Source organism: Somniosus microcephalus, chromosome 22, assembly GCF_052327205.1.
Source record: "Somniosus microcephalus isolate GS21.2 chromosome 22, FLI_Smic_1.0, whole genome shotgun sequence".
NCBI lineage: Eukaryota > Metazoa > Chordata > Chondrichthyes > Squaliformes > Somniosidae > Somniosus > Somniosus microcephalus.
The window spans coordinates 54,308,804-54,328,528 of NC_141008.1; the positions used below are offsets into that span (position 1 = coordinate 54,308,804).

At 48.1% G+C, this 19,725-nt stretch overlaps 1 protein-coding gene across 1 annotated transcript; it reads left to right on the forward strand.

Moving 5' to 3' along the window:
- Positions 1-671: 671 nt before the first annotated feature.
- On the forward strand, positions 672-16,460 carry LOC147102389 (aldehyde dehydrogenase, dimeric NADP-preferring-like). Its single transcript, XM_085964775.1, has 6 exons — positions 672-1,003; positions 2,880-3,052; positions 4,382-4,613; positions 10,763-10,848; positions 11,871-12,079; positions 16,319-16,460. Exons 2-6 carry the CDS (start codon positions 2,891-2,893, stop codon positions 16,443-16,445), a joined length of 816 nt encoding a protein of 271 aa, XP_085820901.1. The 5' UTR covers positions 672-1,003; positions 2,880-2,890; the 3' UTR covers positions 16,446-16,460.
- Positions 16,461-19,725: the final 3,265 nt, after the last annotated feature.

Sequence of the window (19,725 nt, forward strand, 5' to 3'; positions counted from 1 at the left end):
CACAACAATCATTAAGCACTGCCCTCAGAGGAAATTCACAGGCAGCCTACAAGATATCCACGCTGTTACACTGGAAGCTTTGGCCTGGATATCTGACTTAGATATTGACATTTCATTTGCTTTGCTACTACCATACGAAAGAAGAAGTTGTATAAGGCGGCTCACCACCACCTTCTCAGGGGAAATTAGGGATGGGCAATAAATGCTGGCCTTGCCAGTGATGCCCACATCCCATGAATGAATTTTAAAAAACGATGGAGGTGGTGCCTGGAAATCACATCGATCTCGAGCACTGACATGTGCCACACAGAACTGAAGTGGCCTTTAGGAATGCTTTTGACAAGGTTCCACATTGACCAATAATGAATAGGAAACCACGCTGTGAAGCTGGACGGAAAATTAGCTTTAAAACAAAAAAAGCAGAGGCAGCGACCATAAATGAGATAAACACATGAGGGAAAAGGTAATAGAAGGATATTCTGATAGGGTGAGATGAAGAGGGGTGGGAGTGGGCGCCTGTGGAGCAGAAACGCTGGCATAGACCTGATGGGCCGAATGGTCTATTCGTCAGCTCGACTTTAAATTCTGGTCAGTTAAAAAAATGCTGTTGAGAAGAGGAGGGGGGGGGGTGATAATTTAAATAACTTTCAGGAGTGAAAACAAAGTTATTGCAACAGGAAGGAGGAGCCCTGCAAGAAAAAAGATCGCATTTTGAGTTGGCTGCTGGTTTGTCCCTCTCCGGCTGCCGCTGCTCTGCGCCTTGGACTTTGCCCAGCCAACAGGCAAAAAACAGCAAAATCACAGCGGGATCACCGGGAGCGGCGGAATCAGACCAGGAAAGGCACAGCAGGTGCGAGCGTTGCCCCGGCGGAACCTGCGTTGCCCGGGAGTCCCGGGCTTCTCTGGTTGTTGTTGACGACTTCTGATCTTTTCCCCCAGGACTGTAAGAGGCCTCTTCTTTCCCCCATTCCACAACTTCCGGCTTTGATTCATTGTGAGACGTGTAAGTATCATTTTATCAACTGTCTTGGGAGGGTGTTATTGGAATTAGTTGTTCAGTGAGGGTTGTACCCAATTCCAACTCCACTCCACCCCATCCAACTTCCACCCCACCCAACACTCCACTCCACCCCATCCAACTCCACTCCACTCCAGCCAACTCAACTCAGCTGAACTCAACTCAGCTCAACCCCATCCAACTCCACTCGATTCGATTCCACCAGACTAGATTCCATCCCACCCCACTACACTCCATTAGTTGTTTATTGAGGTCTTGTCATGGGCTGAACCCAACCCAATCCATTCTAACCTAACCCAGCCCAACCTAGGGTGTCTTCTCTCCTCACTAAATGTTCTGCGCCCCCCCCCCCCCCAACGCTCTAGACTATTCATCTTGCATTGGCCAAGTGTCTGCTGTGGCTCAGTGGGTCGCACCATCTCCTCTGAGTCAGAAGGTTGTGGGTTCATGTCCCACTCCAGAGACTTGAGCACAAAAAATCTAGGCTGACGCTCCCAGTGCCAGTACTGAGGGAGTGCTGCACTGTCGGAGGTGCCGTCTTTCGGATGAGACTTTTAACCGAGGCCCCGTCTGCCCACTCAGGTGATCGTAAAAGATCCCACGGCACTATTTCAAAGGAGAGCGGGGAAATTCTCCCCGGTGTCCTGGGCCAATATTTAATCTCTTCAATCAACATCACTAAAACAGATGATCTGGCCATGATCACATTGCTGTTTGTGGGATCTTGCTGTGTGCAAATTGGCTGCTGCGCTTTCTACAGTACGTAAGTGACTACACTTCAAAAAAGTACTTCATTGGCTGTAAAGCGCTTTGAGACGTCCTGAGGTTGTGAAAGGCACTAGAGAAATGCAAGTCTTTCTTTTCTGTTATTGAGGTCTTGTCATGGGCTGAACCCAACCCATTCCAGCCCAATCCAATCCAGTGCAGCCAACCCAACCCAAGATGTCTTCTGCCCTCAGCAAATGTTCTTTCTCTCTCCAAAGCTCTAGACTATTCACTTCTTCTTGTATAGCCCAAGTGTCCTGCTCCTGACTGATGGGGTGACGCTCGGCTGTGATACCCACCCCAGCCTGCCCACGCTCGTTGCCTAGACGCGGACTAGGAGGAAGCGCTGGTTAGTGGCTGTAGAGCCATGGGCCAGCGCAAAACAACCGTTTCAGGAGAGAAGTGGTTGGAAATTGAGGGGGTGAGGTTACAAGAAAAGTCACTGCGATAACTTCGAGATCACCTGCTTAAACTAAGTTGCATCATTAATGTCGCTTTAAGTGAAGTTAATGTATCCTGTGTTCTCATCTCCGAGCTAGGACAGTAAGGTACCTATATTTTATAAGTTTGTTGAGATGTCTGCGAAGGTTGATAAGTTACCTTTCCACATTTTCTATTAGTAACTAAATGTTTTCAAGGGTAGGAATGTGTTTGTTGGTTCACCGACACTCTGCAACAGAACGGTAGGAATTGGGTTTGTTCTTTCAAAGATGGGGATGTGTTGGGGCACCGACTCTCTGGTAGGAATTGGAGGCCTGGTTCCCATCCTTGAGTTGGGAGAGAAAATTGGAGGGAGAGTTGCTCAGAGTGCCCCAGCTCACCTACAGTCGGCCATTTTATATTGTGGTGTGTCAGCAGAGGCTTGGGAGCAGATTGTCTGGGGCCCTGTTGACTTGGTCATTGGTTAATGGAGAAGAACCTGAAGGGGAAGAAAAATATTTGTAAAATGGAGCCATAACTATTGAGACTGAACCTTTTCAAAAAGGGATCTGGAAATTGGGAAGAAGACGTGGTGCCCTCTCTTTTATTTATTTTCATCTTGGCACTGTTCCGTGCCAGTGGAGATAACTTACCATTGCTTTGTGTTCCTTGGCAGGTTGGCACATCATGGAGCAAATTAAGCCTGCTGTAGTCGGTGCGAGAGCCGCCTACAATCTGGGGAAAACCCGGCCGTTGGAATTCCGGGTTCAGCAGCTAAAGGCGCTGGAGAGAATGCTCACCGAGAAAAAGGATGAATTCTCACTGGCGCTCAAAAAGGACTTGCACAAGGTTTGAAACAAAGCTCTTAATATGCGATCAGCGTCTTAACCGGGGTCCACATACCCCCTCACGGTCTTAACCTGCAATGCCATGATTATTTGATTTGCGTGTCCGTCCATCCCTGATGTGCGTTTTAATAAGTCTGGCCCTGCCTGGCCTGTTTTTGTATCTTCACTCTCTCTTCCCTTGGATAACAGTGTGAAGGAGTGGAAGGATTCTCCGGCTGATTAACAGGCTGCGAAGTGTATGCTCCTTCCGTGGGTGCAACCATCTTTATACCAGCCCATCGGGTGGTTAGTCCTATACAGAAGGAGGCTTTTATGGGCTCCCACAACCCAGATTATATGGTTGGGGTGGGACCATTGAATGTCAACCCAGCCTGTCTGGGTCTTCTGTAGTAACAGAATGTGAAGATGTAGGGAAGAGGGGGATGTGTATCCGTCGGTTATGCATCTACCGTTGACTTGGGACACTATCAACATCAAAGTGCTATAGTTGCTGGCAGCTTGATTGCCCGATCTTCCACTTGTAGGAGACTGCTCGTTGGAACTTTTAACCCCATGACGTTTTCCTGTAAGTTTTTCATCTGGGTCGATGTTATGTAGTCTGTGGCCTAACATGGTATTTGCTGTTTGCCAGCTTTAGCGCTTGACTCTCAATCGAGGAGGCCCAAGTTCAAATCTTCCCAATTTTGGGTGCATCTTCCCAAAGGAGGGAGCTGACCCAGCTGGACGGGATGCCCTTTCCCAGTGGATGAAGTGTGCTTCCTGGTTAGTCAGCCGATGAACAGCATTGATCTCTTGGTGGGAGGGTAATGTCTGGCGTAGAATCGAGCTGTGACACGACAGCATTGAAACAGCGCTTTTAACGTAGAAAAACATGTTGAGGCGCAATGAGAAAACAAAATGGACACCGAACCAAAGGAGGAGACCAAATGCTTGGTGAAAGAGGCGGGTTTTAAGGAGGGTCTTGATGGCGTGCAGCAGTGGTGGAAAGGCTGAGGGGTTTAGGAAGGGATATTCCGACCCTGGGGCCTAATACGTGAATGCACGGCCACCAATTGTGGGGTGAAAGGAAGGGGATGCACAAGAGGCCAGAATCAGAGGGTTCAGCAGCTTGGAGGGGATTAGAGATAGGGAGGGGTGAGGCCATGAAGGGATTTAGATGTGAATTTCAAATTTGAGGCTCTGGGGGACTGGGAGCCAGTGCAGGTCAGCCAGCACAGGCGTGATGATTGAGCGAGACTGGGTGCGGGGTCAGATACGGGCAGCAGAGCTTTGGATGAGCTGAGGGGAAGACGGGTTTGAAAATGACTTTCGTCCTTTTTTGAATTTGCAGAATCATTTTGCTGTGGAAATCTACGAAATTTCAGGCGTTCTGAACGAGATTGCTGTGGCCGTGAACAAACTGCCCGAGTGGACTGCGCCAGAGTACGTGTCGAAGAGTATGATGACATTGATGGACAGTGTTTACATCCACCGAGAGCCTCTTGGTGTGGTTCTGATCATCGGGGCCTGGAACTACCCATTGGCCCTTGCGATCCAGCCTTTAATTGGGGCAATCGCCGCAGGTGAACTTCAGTTTATTTACTTCCCAATCTCCGCCAGAAATTTAATTCGTTCACGGGATGTGGGCGTCGCTGGCAAGGCCAGCATTTATTGCCCATCCCTAGTTGCCCTTGAGAAAGTGGTGGTGGTGAGCTGCCGCCTTGAACCACTGCAGTCCGTGTGGTGATACTCCCACAGTGCTGTTAGGGAGGGAGTTCCAGGATTTTGACAATGAAGGATCGGCGATATACTTCCAAGTCAGGATGGTGTGTGACTTGGAGAGGGTGATGTTCCCATTCGCCTGCTGCCCTTGTCCTTCGAGGTGGAAGAGGTCGCGGGTTTGGGAGGTGCTGCCGAAGAAGCCTTGGCGAGTTGCTGCAGTGCATCTTGTAGATGGTACACACTGCAGCCACGGTACGCCGGTGGTGGAGGGAGTGAATGTTTAAGGTGGTGGATGGGGTGCCAATCAAGCGGGCTGCTTTGTCCTGGATGGTGTCTAGCTTCTTGAGTGTTGTTGGAGCTGCACTCATCCAGACAAGTGGAGAGTATTCCATCTTGTGCCTTGTAGATGGTGGAAAGGCTTTGGGGAGTCAGGAGGTGAGACACTCGCCACAGAATACCTAGCCTCTGACCTGCTCTTGTTGCCACAATATTTATGTGGCTGGTCCAGTTAAGTTTCTGGTCAATGGTGACCCCCAGGATGTTGATGGTAGGGGATTCGGCGATGGTAATGCCGTTGATTGTCAAGGGGCGGTGGTTAGACTCTCGTTTGTTGAAGATAGTCATTGCCTGGCACTTAAGTGGCAGGTAACATTCACGCCACACATCAGCCCAAGCCTGAATGTCGTCCAGGTCTTGTTGCATGCGGGCATGGACTGCTTCATTATCTGAGGAGTTGTGAATGGCGCTGAACACTGCAGTCATCAGCGAACATCCCCACTTCTGACCTTGTGTTGGAGGGAAGGCCATTGATGAAGCAGCTGAAGATGGTTGGGCCTAGGACACTGCCCTGAGGAACTCCTGCAGCGATGTCCTAAGGCTGTGATGATTGACCTTCAACCACCACAACCATCTTCCTTTGTGCTAGGTATGATTCCAGCCAGTGGAACGTTTTCCCCCCGATTCCCATTGACTTCAGTTTTACTAGAAACATAGAAACATAGAAGATAGGAGCAGGAGTAGGCCATTCTGCCCCTTGAGCCTGCTCCGCCATTCAATGCGATCATGGCTGATCATCCAATTTCAGTACCCGGTCCCTGCTTTCTCCCCATACCCCTTGATCCCTTTAGCCTTAAGAAAAATATCCAACTCCTTCTTGAATATATTTAATGAATTGGCCTCTACTGCCTTCTGTGGTAGAGAATTCCACAGGTTCACCACTCTCTGGGTGAAGAAATTCTTCCTGATTTCTGTCCTAAATGGCCGACCCCTGGTTCTGGACTCCCCGACCATCGGGAACATCCTTCCTGCATCTAGTCTGTCCAGTCCTGTCAGAATTTTATAAATTTCAATAAAATCCCCTCTCATTCTTCTAAATTCCAGCGAGTACAATCCCAATCTCTCCTCCTACGTCATTCCTGCCACCCCAGGTATCAGCCTGGTGAATCTTCGCTGCACTCCTTCCATGGCAAGAACATCCTTCCTCAGATAAGGCGACCAAAACTGCACACAATACTCAAGATGTGGTCTCACCAAGGCCCTGTACAACTGCAGCAAGACATCCTTGTTCCTGTACTCAAACCCTCTCGCTATGAAGGCCAACATACCATTTGCCTTCTTAATCGCCTGCTGCACCTGCATGCTTACCTTCAGCGACTGGTGCACAAGGACACCCAGGTCTCGTTGCACTTCCCCTTCTCCCAATCTATTACCATTCAGATAATAATCTGCCTTCCTGTTTTTGCCACCAAAGTGGATAACCTTACATTTATCCACGTTATATTGCATCTGCCATGCTTTTGCCCAATCACCCAACCTATCCAAATCATCCTGGAGTTTCTCGGCATCCTCCTCACAGCACACATGCCCAGCTTTGTGTCACCTGCAAATTTGGAGATATTACATCTAGTTCCCTTGTCTAGATCATTAATATATATTGTGAATAGCTGGGGTCCAAAGACCGATCCCTGCAGTACCCCACTAGTCACTGCCTGCCACTCGGAAAAAGACCCGTTTTTTCCAACTCTCTGCTTTCTGTCAGCCAACCAGTTCTTTATCCAAATCAATACCTTGCCCCCAATCCCATGTGCCTTAACTTTACACGCTAATCTCTTATGCGGGACCTTATCGAAAGCCTTTTGAAAGTCCAAATACACCACATCCACTGGTTCTCCCTTATCTATTTTACCAGTTACATCCTCAAAAAAATTCCAGTAGATTAGTCAAGCACAATTTACCTTTTGTAAATCCATGTTGACTTTGTCCGATCCTGTCACTGTTTTCCAAGTGCTCTGCTATTACTGTACATCTTTTATAACGGAATCTAGCATTTTCCCCACTACCGATGTCAGGCTTACCGGTCTATAATTCCCCCTTTTCTCTCTACCACCTTTTTTGAATAGTGGGGTAACATTAGCTACCCTCCAATCCATGGGTACTGTTCCAGATTCCATCGAATGTTGGAAGATGATCAGCAATGCAGCTACTATTTCTAGGGCCACTTCCTTAAGTACCCTAGGATGTAGATTATCAGGCCCTGGGGGTTTATCGGCCTTCAATCCCATCAATTTCCCTAACACCATTTCCCTACAAATACTGATTTATTTCAGTACTAGGGCTCCTTGATGCCACAGTCAGTCAAATGCTGCCTTGATGTCCAGGGCAGTCACTCTCACCTCACCTCTGAAATTCAGCTCCTTTGTCTATATGTTGGCCAAGGCTGTAATGAGGCGGAACCTAAACTGAGCATCACTGAGCAGGTTATTGGTAAGTGCTGCTTGATAGCACTGTTGATGACACCTTCCATCACTTTGCTGATGATTGAGAGTAGACTAATGGGGTGGTAATTGGCTGGATTGGATTTGTCCTGCTTTTTGTGGACAGGACATACTTGGGCAGTTTTCCACATTGTCAGATAGATGCCAGTGTTGTAGCTGTATTGGAACAGCTTGGTTAGAGGCACGGCTAGTTCTGGAGCACAAGTCTTCAGCACGATAGTCGGGATGTTGTCGGGGCCCATAGCCTTTGCTGTACCCATTGCGCTCTGCTATTTCTTGATATCACGTGGACTGAATTGAATTGGCTGAAGACTGGCTTCTGTGATGGTGGGGACCTCAAGAGTAAGCCGATATGGATGATCCACTCGGCACTTCTGGCTGAAGATGGTTGCAAACGCTTCAGCCTTGTCTTTTGCACTCACGTGCTGGGCTCCATCATCATTGAGGATGGGGATATTCATGGAGCCTCCTCCCCCAGTTAGTTGTTTAATGGTCCACCACCATTCATGACTGGATGTGGCAGGACTGCAGAGCTTTGATCTGATCTGTTGATTGTGGGATCGCTTAGCCCTGTCTATAGCATGCTGCTTCCACTTTTTAGCATGCATGTAGTCCTGTGTTGCAGCTTCCCCAGGTTGGCACCTCATTTTTAGGTACACCTGGTGCTGCTCCTTATTGAACCAGGGTTGGGCCCCTGGCTTGATGGTAATGGTAGAGTGAGGGATATGCCGAGCCATGAGGTTAGAGATTGTGGTGGAATGCAATTCTGCTGCTGCTGATGGCCCACAACGCCTCATGGATGCCCAGTTTTGAACTGCTACATCTGTTCTGAATCTATCACATTTAGCATGGTGGTAGTGCCACATAGCTCGATGGAGGATGTCCTCAGTGTGAAGACATGGACAGATGCATATGCGACAGGTAGATTGGTGAGACGAGGTCAAGTAGGTTTATCCCTTGTGTCGGTTCTCTCACCACCTGTCGCAGGCTCAGACTGGCAGCTATGTCCTTCAGGACTCGGCCAGCTCGGTCAGTAGTGGTGCTACCGAGCACCATCTTGGTGATGGACATTGAAGTCCCCCCACCCAGAGTTCATTCTGTGCCCTTGCTACTCTCAGTGCTTCTTCCAAGTGGTGTTCAACATGGAGGAGTACTGATTCATCAGCTGAGGGAGGGCGGTTGGTGGTAATCAGCAGGAGGTTTCCTTGCCTGCTTGACCTGAAGCCATGAGACTCCAGAGTCAATGTTGAGGACTCCCAGGATCACTCCTTCCCGACTGTATACCTGTGTGCCGCCACCCCTGGTGGGTCTGTCCTGCCGGTGGGACAGGACCTACCCAGGGATGGTGATGGAGGAGTTTGGGACATTGGCTGAAAGGTGTGATTCTGTGAGTATGACTATGTCGGGCTGTTGCTTGACTAGTCTGTGGGACAGCTCTCCCAATTTTAACACAAGTCCCCAGATGTTGGTGAGGAGGATTTTGCAGGGTCGACTGGGCTGGGTGTGCTGTTGTCGTGTCCGAAGGTACCGAGGTCGATGCCGGGTGGTCCGTCCGGATTTATTATTATTGTGTTTCGTAGCAGTTTGTTATAACTGAGTGTCTTGCTCGGCCATTTCAGAGGGCAGTTAAGAGTCAACCACATTGCGGTGGGTCTGGAGTCACATATAGGCCAGACCAGGTAAGGACGGCAGATTTCCTTCCCTAAAGGACATCAGTGAACCAGATGGGTTTTTACAACAATCTGATAGTTTCATGGTCACCATTACTGACGCTAGCTTTTTATTCCAGATTTATTTAATTAACTGAATTTAAATATTACAATTGATAATAAATGACGTATTTTCCTGTGTCCTGGAATATTTTTCAATCACTGTTTTGATTACTTCCTTTATGAATTTTCCAGTTATTTCTGCTCCTCTCTCCTGAAGGTGACGATTCATGTTGGGTGAGGGGTGGGGGGCACACGGCTCAGTTTGTGCTCTTTAGACGGTAGCCCCGATTTTAACCGAACTCTCCCGGCGGGAACGGGCTGGGTTTGGGTCTGGCGCCCGGTTTTAGACCCTGCCCGATTTCCTGCTTGGGTTGGGTTAAAATCGGGGCCGGTGAGCCTCGGCCGGCTGTTTGATCATGGTGGTGGCGGTGGGTGGTGGCGGGGGGGCATTGCAGCCCAGTCTGGTCCTGCTTTTCCCTCAGAACTTGTGCTCACGCACTTGCACACAGCCAGAGTCTGGAGAGCGATCAGGAGCAGAAAGGCTGGCTGATTTCCTTCCCTCTGCCCCACCCTCCATTCCCAGGCCCAGCGGCACTGAGGCCCACTGAAATGCCCCAACTGCTACTTTGACACAGAAGACTGGTTGAACGTGGGATCATCCTTGTATGCCTCAGGACCCCCTCAGGAACCCAGAGTATCACTTCACCATAATCCAGGAGAGTAGGACCAGGGGACATCAGTTAATAAAAGTTTGGAGTCATCCACCAGACAGAGCGGTAGACAAAAACATTAAACATTGGGGCTGTTCAAAATGTTCTAGTGGGAGTTTGGGTACCAGAGGGACAAGCTGTGATGGGCCAAATGGCCTTTTCACATCCACAAGTGTTCTTCAGTTCTTGACGATCTGGTGACTCCAATTAGAAGCTGCGATGGTTTGTATTGGCCGGGCTTAGTTTGGTTCAATTCTGTTTGTCAAAGTTGATGCATTTAAGGGGAAGCTAGGTAGAGGAAGGGAGAAAGGAATCGAAGGATATGTTGATAGGGTGGGAGGAGGCTGAACAGGCTGGCACTCTTTTTCTATAAAGAAGAGATGGCTGAGGGGTGACCTGATAAATGATGAAGAGGGTTCGATAGAGTAGACGTGGAGAAGATGTTTCCACTTGTGGAGGAGACCAAAACTAGGGGTCATAAATATAAGATAGTCACTAATAAATCCAATAGGGAATTTAGAAGAAACTTCTTCACCCAGAGAGTGGTGAGAATGTGGAACTCGCTACCACAGGGAGTAGTTGAGGTGAACAGCATAAATGCATTTAAGGGGAGGCTAGATAAACACATGATGAAGAAAGCAATAGAAGGATATGTTGATGGGGTTAGATGAAGTAAGGCGGTAGGAGGTTCGTGTGGAGCATAAACACCGGCCGGGATCTGTTGGGCCAAATGTCCTGTTTCTGTGCTGTAAAATTCTATGGAATAATTTTCCGGTTGCCAGTGATTATTTTTGTGTCACGCTCCCGTTCTCAGGAAACGCTGCAGTCCTGAAGCCGTCTGAAGTGAGTGGGAACACCGCCCAGCTGCTGGGGGAACTCCTCCCTCAGTACTTGGACAAGGTGAGTGCGGGCCGGGCCGGGTATCGCGGTGACTGGAGTTCGTCGGGTAAAACGATTCGGCGATTGAGGACAATTCGTTCGATTTTTAACATTGCTCTCTGGCACTGCTGCTGTTTTATAGAGAGGAAAAACTGACGGGTGCAGAGCGAGAAATTGTTTCTGCCCCCGGTCAAAGTGCGATTGGAGGTCAGCGAGGGAGGGCAGAGACCTGATCTAACCAGTGTACCATTTTACTTCTGCTTTGTGCCCTGACAGTGGGTACATCTGGGCGCACCAGAGAGGGAAATGAAAGTGGAAATCTAAGCAGAAAATGCTGGGACACCCAGTAGATCCCTCGGCCTCTGAAAAGAGTAAAGGTCGGGTTATTGTTCTGGGTGTAGTGCATCAAGGGATATGGAGAAAGGTGGGTTGAGGTACAGATCAGTCATGATCTAATTGAGTGGTGGAACAGGCTTGAGGGGCTGAATGGTGTCCTCCTGTTCCTATGACACCTGTTTCTGTTGATGAGCAAGTGACAGTATAACTGGTCTTTGAGGCATAAGAAACAGGAGCAGAAGTCGGCCATTCGGCCCCTCGAGTCTGCTCCGCCATTCAGTAAGATCATGGCTGATCTGATCTTGGCCTCAAAGTCACTTTCCCGTCCGCTCCCCATCACCCTTGACTCTCCTGTAGCTCAAGTGTATGTCTATCTCAGCCTTCAATATATTCAATGACTCCGCCTCCACGGCTCTCTGGGGTAGAGAATTCCAAAGATTCACGACCCTCTGAGAGAAGAAATTCCTCATCTCCGTTTTAAAAATGCCGACCCCTTGTCCTGAAACTATGCCCCCTAGTTCTAGATTCCCCCACGAGGGGAAGCATCCTTTCAGCATCTACCCTGTCGAGCCCCCTCAGAATCTTATACGTTTCAATAAGATCACCTCTCGTTCTTCTAAACTCCAATGAGTATAGGCAGGAGTGAATAGGCTTGGAGCATCAGGTTTGTTTTATTTTTAAATCTTGAAATGTCTTCCTTCATCAAGGACCTTTACCCTGTAATTAACGGAGGAGCAACAGAGACAACTGAACTGCTGAAGCACCCGTTCGATCACATCTTGTATACGGGCAGTACCACCATAGGTAGAATTGTCATGGAGGCTGCTGCCAAACATCTGACCCCTGTGACCCTGGAACTTGGAGGAAAAAGTCCTTGTTACATCGATGGCAACTGTGATCTGGACGTTGCCTGCAGGTTGGTTTCTTGTTGCGGGTGAGCTAAGGATGGTTGTGGTCACTAAGTTGGTACATTTTACTTCTGCAGAAAACTGTGGGAGGTTAAAGCTGGATGAAGGGGCAAATTTAGGATAAAATCATGAGGGGTCCGGACAGTAGATCGAGAGAAACTGTTCCCGTTGGCGGAAGGGTCGAGAACCAGAGGACACAGATTTAAGGCGATTGGCAGAATAACCAACGGCGGCATGAGGAAAAACTTCTTTACACAGCGAGTGGTTAGGACCTGGAATGCACTGCCTGAAAGGGTGGTGGAGGCAGACTCAATCGTGGCTTTCAAAAGGGAGTTGGATAAGTACCTGAAGGAAAAAAAATTGCAGGGCTATGGAGAAAGGGCGGGGGAGTGGGACTAGCTGAAGTGCTCTTGCAGAGAGCCGGCACGGGCTTGATGGGCCGAATGGTGGTCTTCTGTGCTGTAACCATTCTGTGATTGGTTGTTGATCCTGAGTAGGGGGGGTGCGGAGGAGGTTGATATTTTGGGTGCTAGGGGTTGAAGACCGCAATGGATAGAGGCGCCATAGAACAGTGGTTTTCAAACCTGTATAGTGTGGGGGGAGGGGAGGGGGGGTTTGCTGCAGTTTGTGACCCAATCCTGGGGACTCACTACAATATCGGCACTCCTCTGGCGAATAGTTGTGGCAGAAACCATTGCATCTTCTAAAGGAAGAGCAGATAAACGTTTGAAGTAGAGGAAGATGCAGGCCTACGGGGAGGGAGCGGGGATTATACATGAAGGGGTGAATGGCCTCCTTCAATGTGTGTAAACTTCTGTAGTTGTAGGCTATGTAATCTTTTTAGGGGCTGCGCAGGCCATTCAAAATACTGCACAAGCGCGCTTTTTACATTGAGAAGCCGGCTGCACGGGTTCCCTGGAGCAGTGCCCGGCTGTGCACCTTACAGGGAACACTGGCTTTTATTCATTTATGGGATGTGGGTATCTCTGGCAAGGCCAGCATTTATTGCTCATCCCTAATTGCCCTTGAGAAGGTGGTGGTGAACCGCCTTGAACCGCTGCAGTTCGTGTGGTGAAGGTGCTCCCACAGTGCTGTTAGGGAGGGAGTTCCAGGATTTTGACCCAGCGACGATGAAGGAACGGCCGATATACAGGTAGACTATCCTTTATCCGAAAACCTCGGGACCAGCCGTGTTTCGGTTTTCGGAAAATTTCGGTTTTCGGAAGGTGCGCGAAAACACTTCGGTTTTCAGAGGTAATTCGGTTTTCGGGAGTGCGGATAAAGGATACACTATCCCTTAACCGAAAATAACGACTATAAATACTGTAGTTACAGGGATAAATACTGTAGTACAGTTTATTTGTAAGGAAAACATTCAGTAAAACTTCAAACATGTACAGGTACAAACTAAGCTAAATACCTGTACATGAACATGCAATAAAGGTACATTACATCTGGCTTGAGGATCTTGGAGAAGATGGTACATCAGTGTTGTCATCATTGTCATCAGGTTGGAGTTGGACATCTGAAGATGGGCCAGGAACAGGATTCTCAAGTGATGAAGCATGACTACGACAGACGGCCTTTTTAAAGACTTCTTCCAGTGTCATCTGTCTCATTAACATTGGTTTCTGTCTAAGCAGTCTCTCTTTAATTGAGTAAACTTGCATAATCTCTTGCTCACTGATAAATGCACGTTTTTCAAGGCCAGCAATTAACTGATCACACATTGTCACCATATCGTCTATGGGGATTTTTTCACCTGTGTTCACAATGTCCTCATCATCATCACTACTGTCCTCATGCTTGTCTTTATTTAACACCATTTCAGCAATTTCCCCATCACTCAACGAATTCACAACAGGTGCATCATTGTCAATGTTCAGCACTTCTTCGATGTCAGCTTCCTCCAACGTATTTACACTTTCGGATGATAAACCTTTGGCGTAAGTGAGGAGGTTTGATATCATCATCTTCTCCTGACTGACAGGAAATCCTTCAAACTCGTCATCTGCAGGTCCATCTTCATGAAACACCGTTGAAGGCCAAAGTCTGTGCCAAGCATTTTTTAATGTTGGTTTGTCAACATCGTTCCAAGCATTAGCAACTGCATAAATGGCATCCTTAACATTGAATTCTTTCAGGAAGCTTTGGATTCCTTCGCCTCTGTTGATTGCATCAAGCATAGAGTTCAAAAAAACGTCTTTATACTTGCTCTTCATGGAGCGTAAAATTCCTTGGTCACAAGGCTGTATTAAAGATGTCACATTAGGGGGAAAGTTAATGCCGAAAACATAACTTTTCACAAGAAGTTCAGGAGGGGGATGTGCGGAGCAGTTGTCCAGGAACAATAAAATTTTGCAGTTTTCTTCCAGTCCAACTTGCCTGCAATGAGCTCGTGTCGCTGGTACGAAGTGGTTATTGAACCAGTGAGAAAATATTCCTCTGGTTACCCATGCTTTCCTGCTCGCATAATAATGCACAGGTAAATTGCATACACCTTTCAAACATCTCGGATGTTGGCTTTTTCCAATCACTACCAACTTTAACTTGTGTGTGCCTGCAGCATTGGCACACCCAAGAACAGTCAACCTGTCCTTAGCATCCTTAAAACCTGCTGGTGCACTCTCATCAGCCGTTGCTAATGTTTTTCTAGGAACGTAGCGCCAGAACAGAGCTGTTTCATCAGCATTGTAAATTTGTTCAGGACCGAGGTTTTCATCCGATATTATTTTTGCAAACTCATCTATGTAATTTTCAGCTGCTTCATGATCAGCAGAAGCTTTTTCACCACAGATTTTCAGATATTTTATACCATGACGCTTCTTAAATTTATGCAGCCAACCTTCTGAATATTCACACTCAACTTCAATGTTCAGTTCTTCATGGTATATTCTAGCTTGCTTCATGACCATCAAACCAGTCAGTGGCACACGTTCACCTCTGCGTTGTCGAATCCACTCAATCAGCACACGGTCAAGATCTTCATTTTTTGCCCTATGCAATGTTTTCCTAATTTTCATTAGTTTATGGTCATCACTGTCAGTGTAAAATTTCAACAACTTGTCTTTCTGTTTCTTTAAGTCATATACGGTGGTACTTCCCACACCATATTCTTCAGTAAGATGTCGCACAGACACACCACGATCAAGCTTCTGCAATAACTCCACTTTCTGCGATATCGATAATGAGCGACGCTTCCTTCTCTGCTTCTCACTGTTACCCATTGGGGTATCTGCAGCTCTTTTTAGCATTTTCACAAATTGTTAAAAGCCAGCAAATATCTAAGAGAGCAGCAAATACCTGTAGCAGCAAATATCTAAGAGAGCAGCAAATATCACAGAGCAGCATAACACCTGCGTGGGTCAAGCATTGGCAGCGTCGGGTCATGCTATGCGCCACTTTCGGCTTTCAGAGGTTTTCTGCTTTCGGATGTGTGGATAAAGGATGGTACACTATCTCTTATCTGAAATTGGGTGGGGTTCGGCGGGGGTGGGGTACGGCGGGGGGGTCAGGGGTCGGTGGGGGTCGGGTTCGGCCGGGGGGTGGGGGTCGGCGGGGGTCGGGGTCGTGCGCATTTCGGTTTTCAGAAGTCATGCTTTGCTCCACTTTCGGCTTTCAGAGGTTTTCTGGTTTCGGATGTGCGGATAAAGATTTCGGTTTTCAGAAGTGCGGAAAAATGCTACACTATCCCTTATCCGGCTAGGCCTGTAAGTCGTGCGCACGACTTACGCTGACCGAAAAAACCTTCGGTTTTTAGAGGGTTTCGGTTTTCGGAAGTCCGGATAAAGGGTAGTCTACCTGTATTTCCAAGTCAGGATGGTGTGTGACTTGGAGGGGAACTTGGAGGTGGTGGTGTTCCCATGCACCTGCTGCCCTTGTCCTTCTAGGTGGAAGAGGTCGCGGGTTTGGGAGGTGCTGTCGAAGAAGCCTTGGCGAGTTGCTGCAGTGCATCTTGTAGATGGTACACACTGCAGCCACGGTGCGCCGGTGGTGGAGAGAGTGAACGTTTAAGGTGGTGGATGGGGTGCCAATCAAGCGGGCTGCTTTGTCCTGGATGGTGTCGAGCTTCTTGAGTGTTGTTGCAGCTGCACTCATCCAGGCAAGTGGAGAGTATTCCATCACACTTCTGACTTGTGCCTTGTAGATGGTGGAAAGGCTTTGGGGAGTCAGGAGTATAGCTTGAAATACGCAAACATTAGCTTTGAACAGGTTCTTTTTGTGAATAAATTGTTTGTTCTTTCCAGACGTATTGCGTGGGGACGCTACACTAACTGTGGCCAGACCTGCATCGCTCCAGATTACATCCTGTGTGATAAAAGCATCCAAGACGAAGTGGTGAAAAAGATCAGCAGGACTATTACAGTGAGTTAAAAAATCGAGAAATGGTGGGAGCGCACAGCCTGAAGGAGGACAGTCCGGTTCAGGTTTGTGGGGGGTGGGGGAGCTGTCCTGTGAAGTGAGTTGTGTTCACAATGATTGCCTCAATCACTGTGTTAAGAGGCCAACAAGCTGCGTGACAATCCTGCAGTTAAGGTGTAAACCTCCGCGCTGACTTGCTGCTGCACCATTCATGGAGTTGAGTCGGTTCTTCAATATATAATATCACAGAATATAATATCCAGGACAAAGCAGCCCGCTTGATTGGCACCCCATCCACCACCTTAAACATTCACTCCCTCCACCACCGGCGCACCGTGGCTGCAGTGTGTACCATCTACAAGATGCACTGCAGCAACTCGCCAAGGCTTCTTCGGCAGCACCTCCCAAACCCACGACCTCTACCACCTAGAAGGACAAGGGCAGCAGGCACATGGGAACACCACCACCTCCAAGTTCCCCTCCAAGTCACACACCATCCTGACTTGGAAGTATATTGGCCGATCCTTCATCGTCACTGGGTCAAAATCCTGGAACTCCCTCCCTAACAGCACTGTGGGAGCACCTTCACCACACGGACTGCAGAGGTTCAAGAAGGCGGCTCACCACCACCTTCTCGAGGGCAATTACGGATGGGCAATAAATGCTGGCCTTGCCAGCGATGCCCACATCCCATAAGCGAATTAAAAAAAAAAAAACATTACAACACAGAAACAGGGCGTCTGGTCCAACCAGTCCTTGTTGGTGTTTATCCTCCAGACGAGTCCTAATCCCATGTGCCCGCCCTGTTCCCTTTATCCCTCCTTTTTCCTTCAACCACTTGTGTAACCTTCTTCAATGTTGACGCGGCCTCTGATTCAATCACTAACTCCAGTCGTGCATTCCACAGCCTCAAAACCATCCGTGCAAAACAAACGAGAGTTTCTCCATCTCTCTGCCCGAAATCATTGCATTTAATTTTATTCCGATGCCCCCTCGTTCTAGACCTTCAACCACTAGATCCTGTCGCATCCCTTCATAATTTTAAACATCTTCCATCAAATCACCCCAGCGAACACGGCCCCAATTCTTCAAGTATCTGTGGACTGCCTGGTGCTGCAGTCACGGAGATGGCTGCCAGTCACTCGCCCATTCCTGCAGCTCGAGGGATCCGAATGGAAATGGGATTCTTTGAATGGAGGAGGGGGGTCGATGCCACGAGCACCTTTTTTTGTTTTTAGTTTCTGTTTAATTCATCCTCGGGGATGTGGGCGTCGCTGGGTAAGGCCGGCGATTATTGCCCACCCAGAGGTGCCCAGAGAAGGAGGGCTTCATTCTTCAACCGGTGGTAGCGGTTTGATGCAACTCCGCGGCTTACCAGCAATGTTCCCTCTAAGCAGCGTGGCCGCGCAGTAACGGGGAAAGGTCCCGCGTGGGCCGCCCACCAGCTTCTCCATTGTAAATACCGCGCGGACGCGGAAATTTAAAGGGACCGCGCGCTAAAAGAAACGGGCCGCGCAGAGCAAAGCCCAGCTCACAGGGAGCATTGCTCGCCAGGCCATTTCAAGAAGGCCGTTAACAGTCAACTACGTTGGTGTGAGACTGGAGTCACCTATAGGCCCAGACCGGGTAAGGATGGCAGGTTTCCTTCCCGAAAGGACCAGTTGGGTTTTTAACGACAATCTGACACTTCTCGGTCACTTTTACTGGCACTGTACCAGCTTTTTATTTTATTTTCAGAACTTTTACACGGAATTCAAACTCTCAAACTGCCGAGAGAAACTGAACAGCTTTATGCAAACCTGGAATGTGTGTGGTCACCGTTGATTTCACTTTATATAAAGGATTAATGGCCCAGAAATTCGGGTCGGGGGCTTCCCGCGGGTGCAAGCCCCCGACCTGCACTTAACCTACCGCGCCGGCTGTTGAGCTGTGATACCCCATGGAATTCCGATCCTGGGCCTTCTCCAACTGCCGGCGTGCAGTGCTTGCGTATCCCAGGGGCGCAGTTAGTTCGAAGCGTCCCCTGGGATCACGTGAGCCATGGAGAGCCAATGGGAGCAGGGAATGCTTCATTCATAAGTTGACAGGAAGAGCTGTCAAACCTATAAATACTATAAGCCCCAAAACATCACTAAATCTTCAAATAAATTTAAAAAAAATCACATTTTTAAAATAAACTATAAATTACATGAAATAACTATTTTAAACAATAATTTAAACTTTTGAAAAAATTAATTACATTTTCTAACAGGGCTAAAAATAAACTTACCTTTAAAGTATTTAAAAATAATAAACCTGTGGGGGAAAAATGTTTTATTTTAATTAATTCACCACTTACCTTGTAAAAAGCAGACCTTGCGACTGCTTTTTACATGTCTAACTTCTGGAGACTTACCCTCCCGGGAAAACCTGCAAAAAAAACGTAAGTTCGATGCACACGCGCTGCCTCTCCTGCACACGCGTTCGACTTCTGAACCCCTTCTTTCAGGGGAACGGAAGTGCATGCGCATTGCATGCACGAAACCGGCACTTCCATTGGGCCTACGGGTGAGTAGCCCATGCGTACTCACCCATGGAGACCCGAATTTCTGGGCCATTGTGAATAGTTGGGGTGCTAGCACCGATCCCTGCAGTACCACACTAGTCACTGCCTGCCACTCGGAAAAAGACCCGTTTATTCCAACTCTTTGCTTCCTGTCTGCCAACTAGTTCTCTATCCAAGTCAGTACTTTACCCCCAATCCCATGTGCTTTAACTTTACACGCTAATCTCTTATGCGGGACCTTATCGAAAGCCTTCTGAAAGTCCAAATACACCACATCCACTGGTTCTCCCTTATCTATTCTACCAGTTACATCCTCAAAAAATTCCAGTAGATTAGTCAAGCACGATTTACCTTTTGTAAATCCATGTTGACTTTGTCCGATCCTGTGACTGTTTTCCAAGTGCTCTGCTATTACATTTTTTATAATGGACTCTAGCATTTTCCCCACTACCGATGTCAGGCTTAACGGTCTATAATTACCCGCTTTTTCTCTCTACCACCTTTTTTGAATAGTGGGGTTACATTAGCTACCCTCCAATCCATGGGAACTGTTCCAGAGTCTATCGAATTTTGGAAGATGACCAGCAATGCATCTACTATTTCTAGGGCCACTTCCTTAAGTACCCTAGGATGTAGATTATCAGGCCCTGGGGATTTATCGGCCTTCAATGCCGTCAATTTCCCTAACACCATTTCCCTACAAGTACTGATTTCATTCAATTCCTCCCTCTCATTAGACCCTATGGG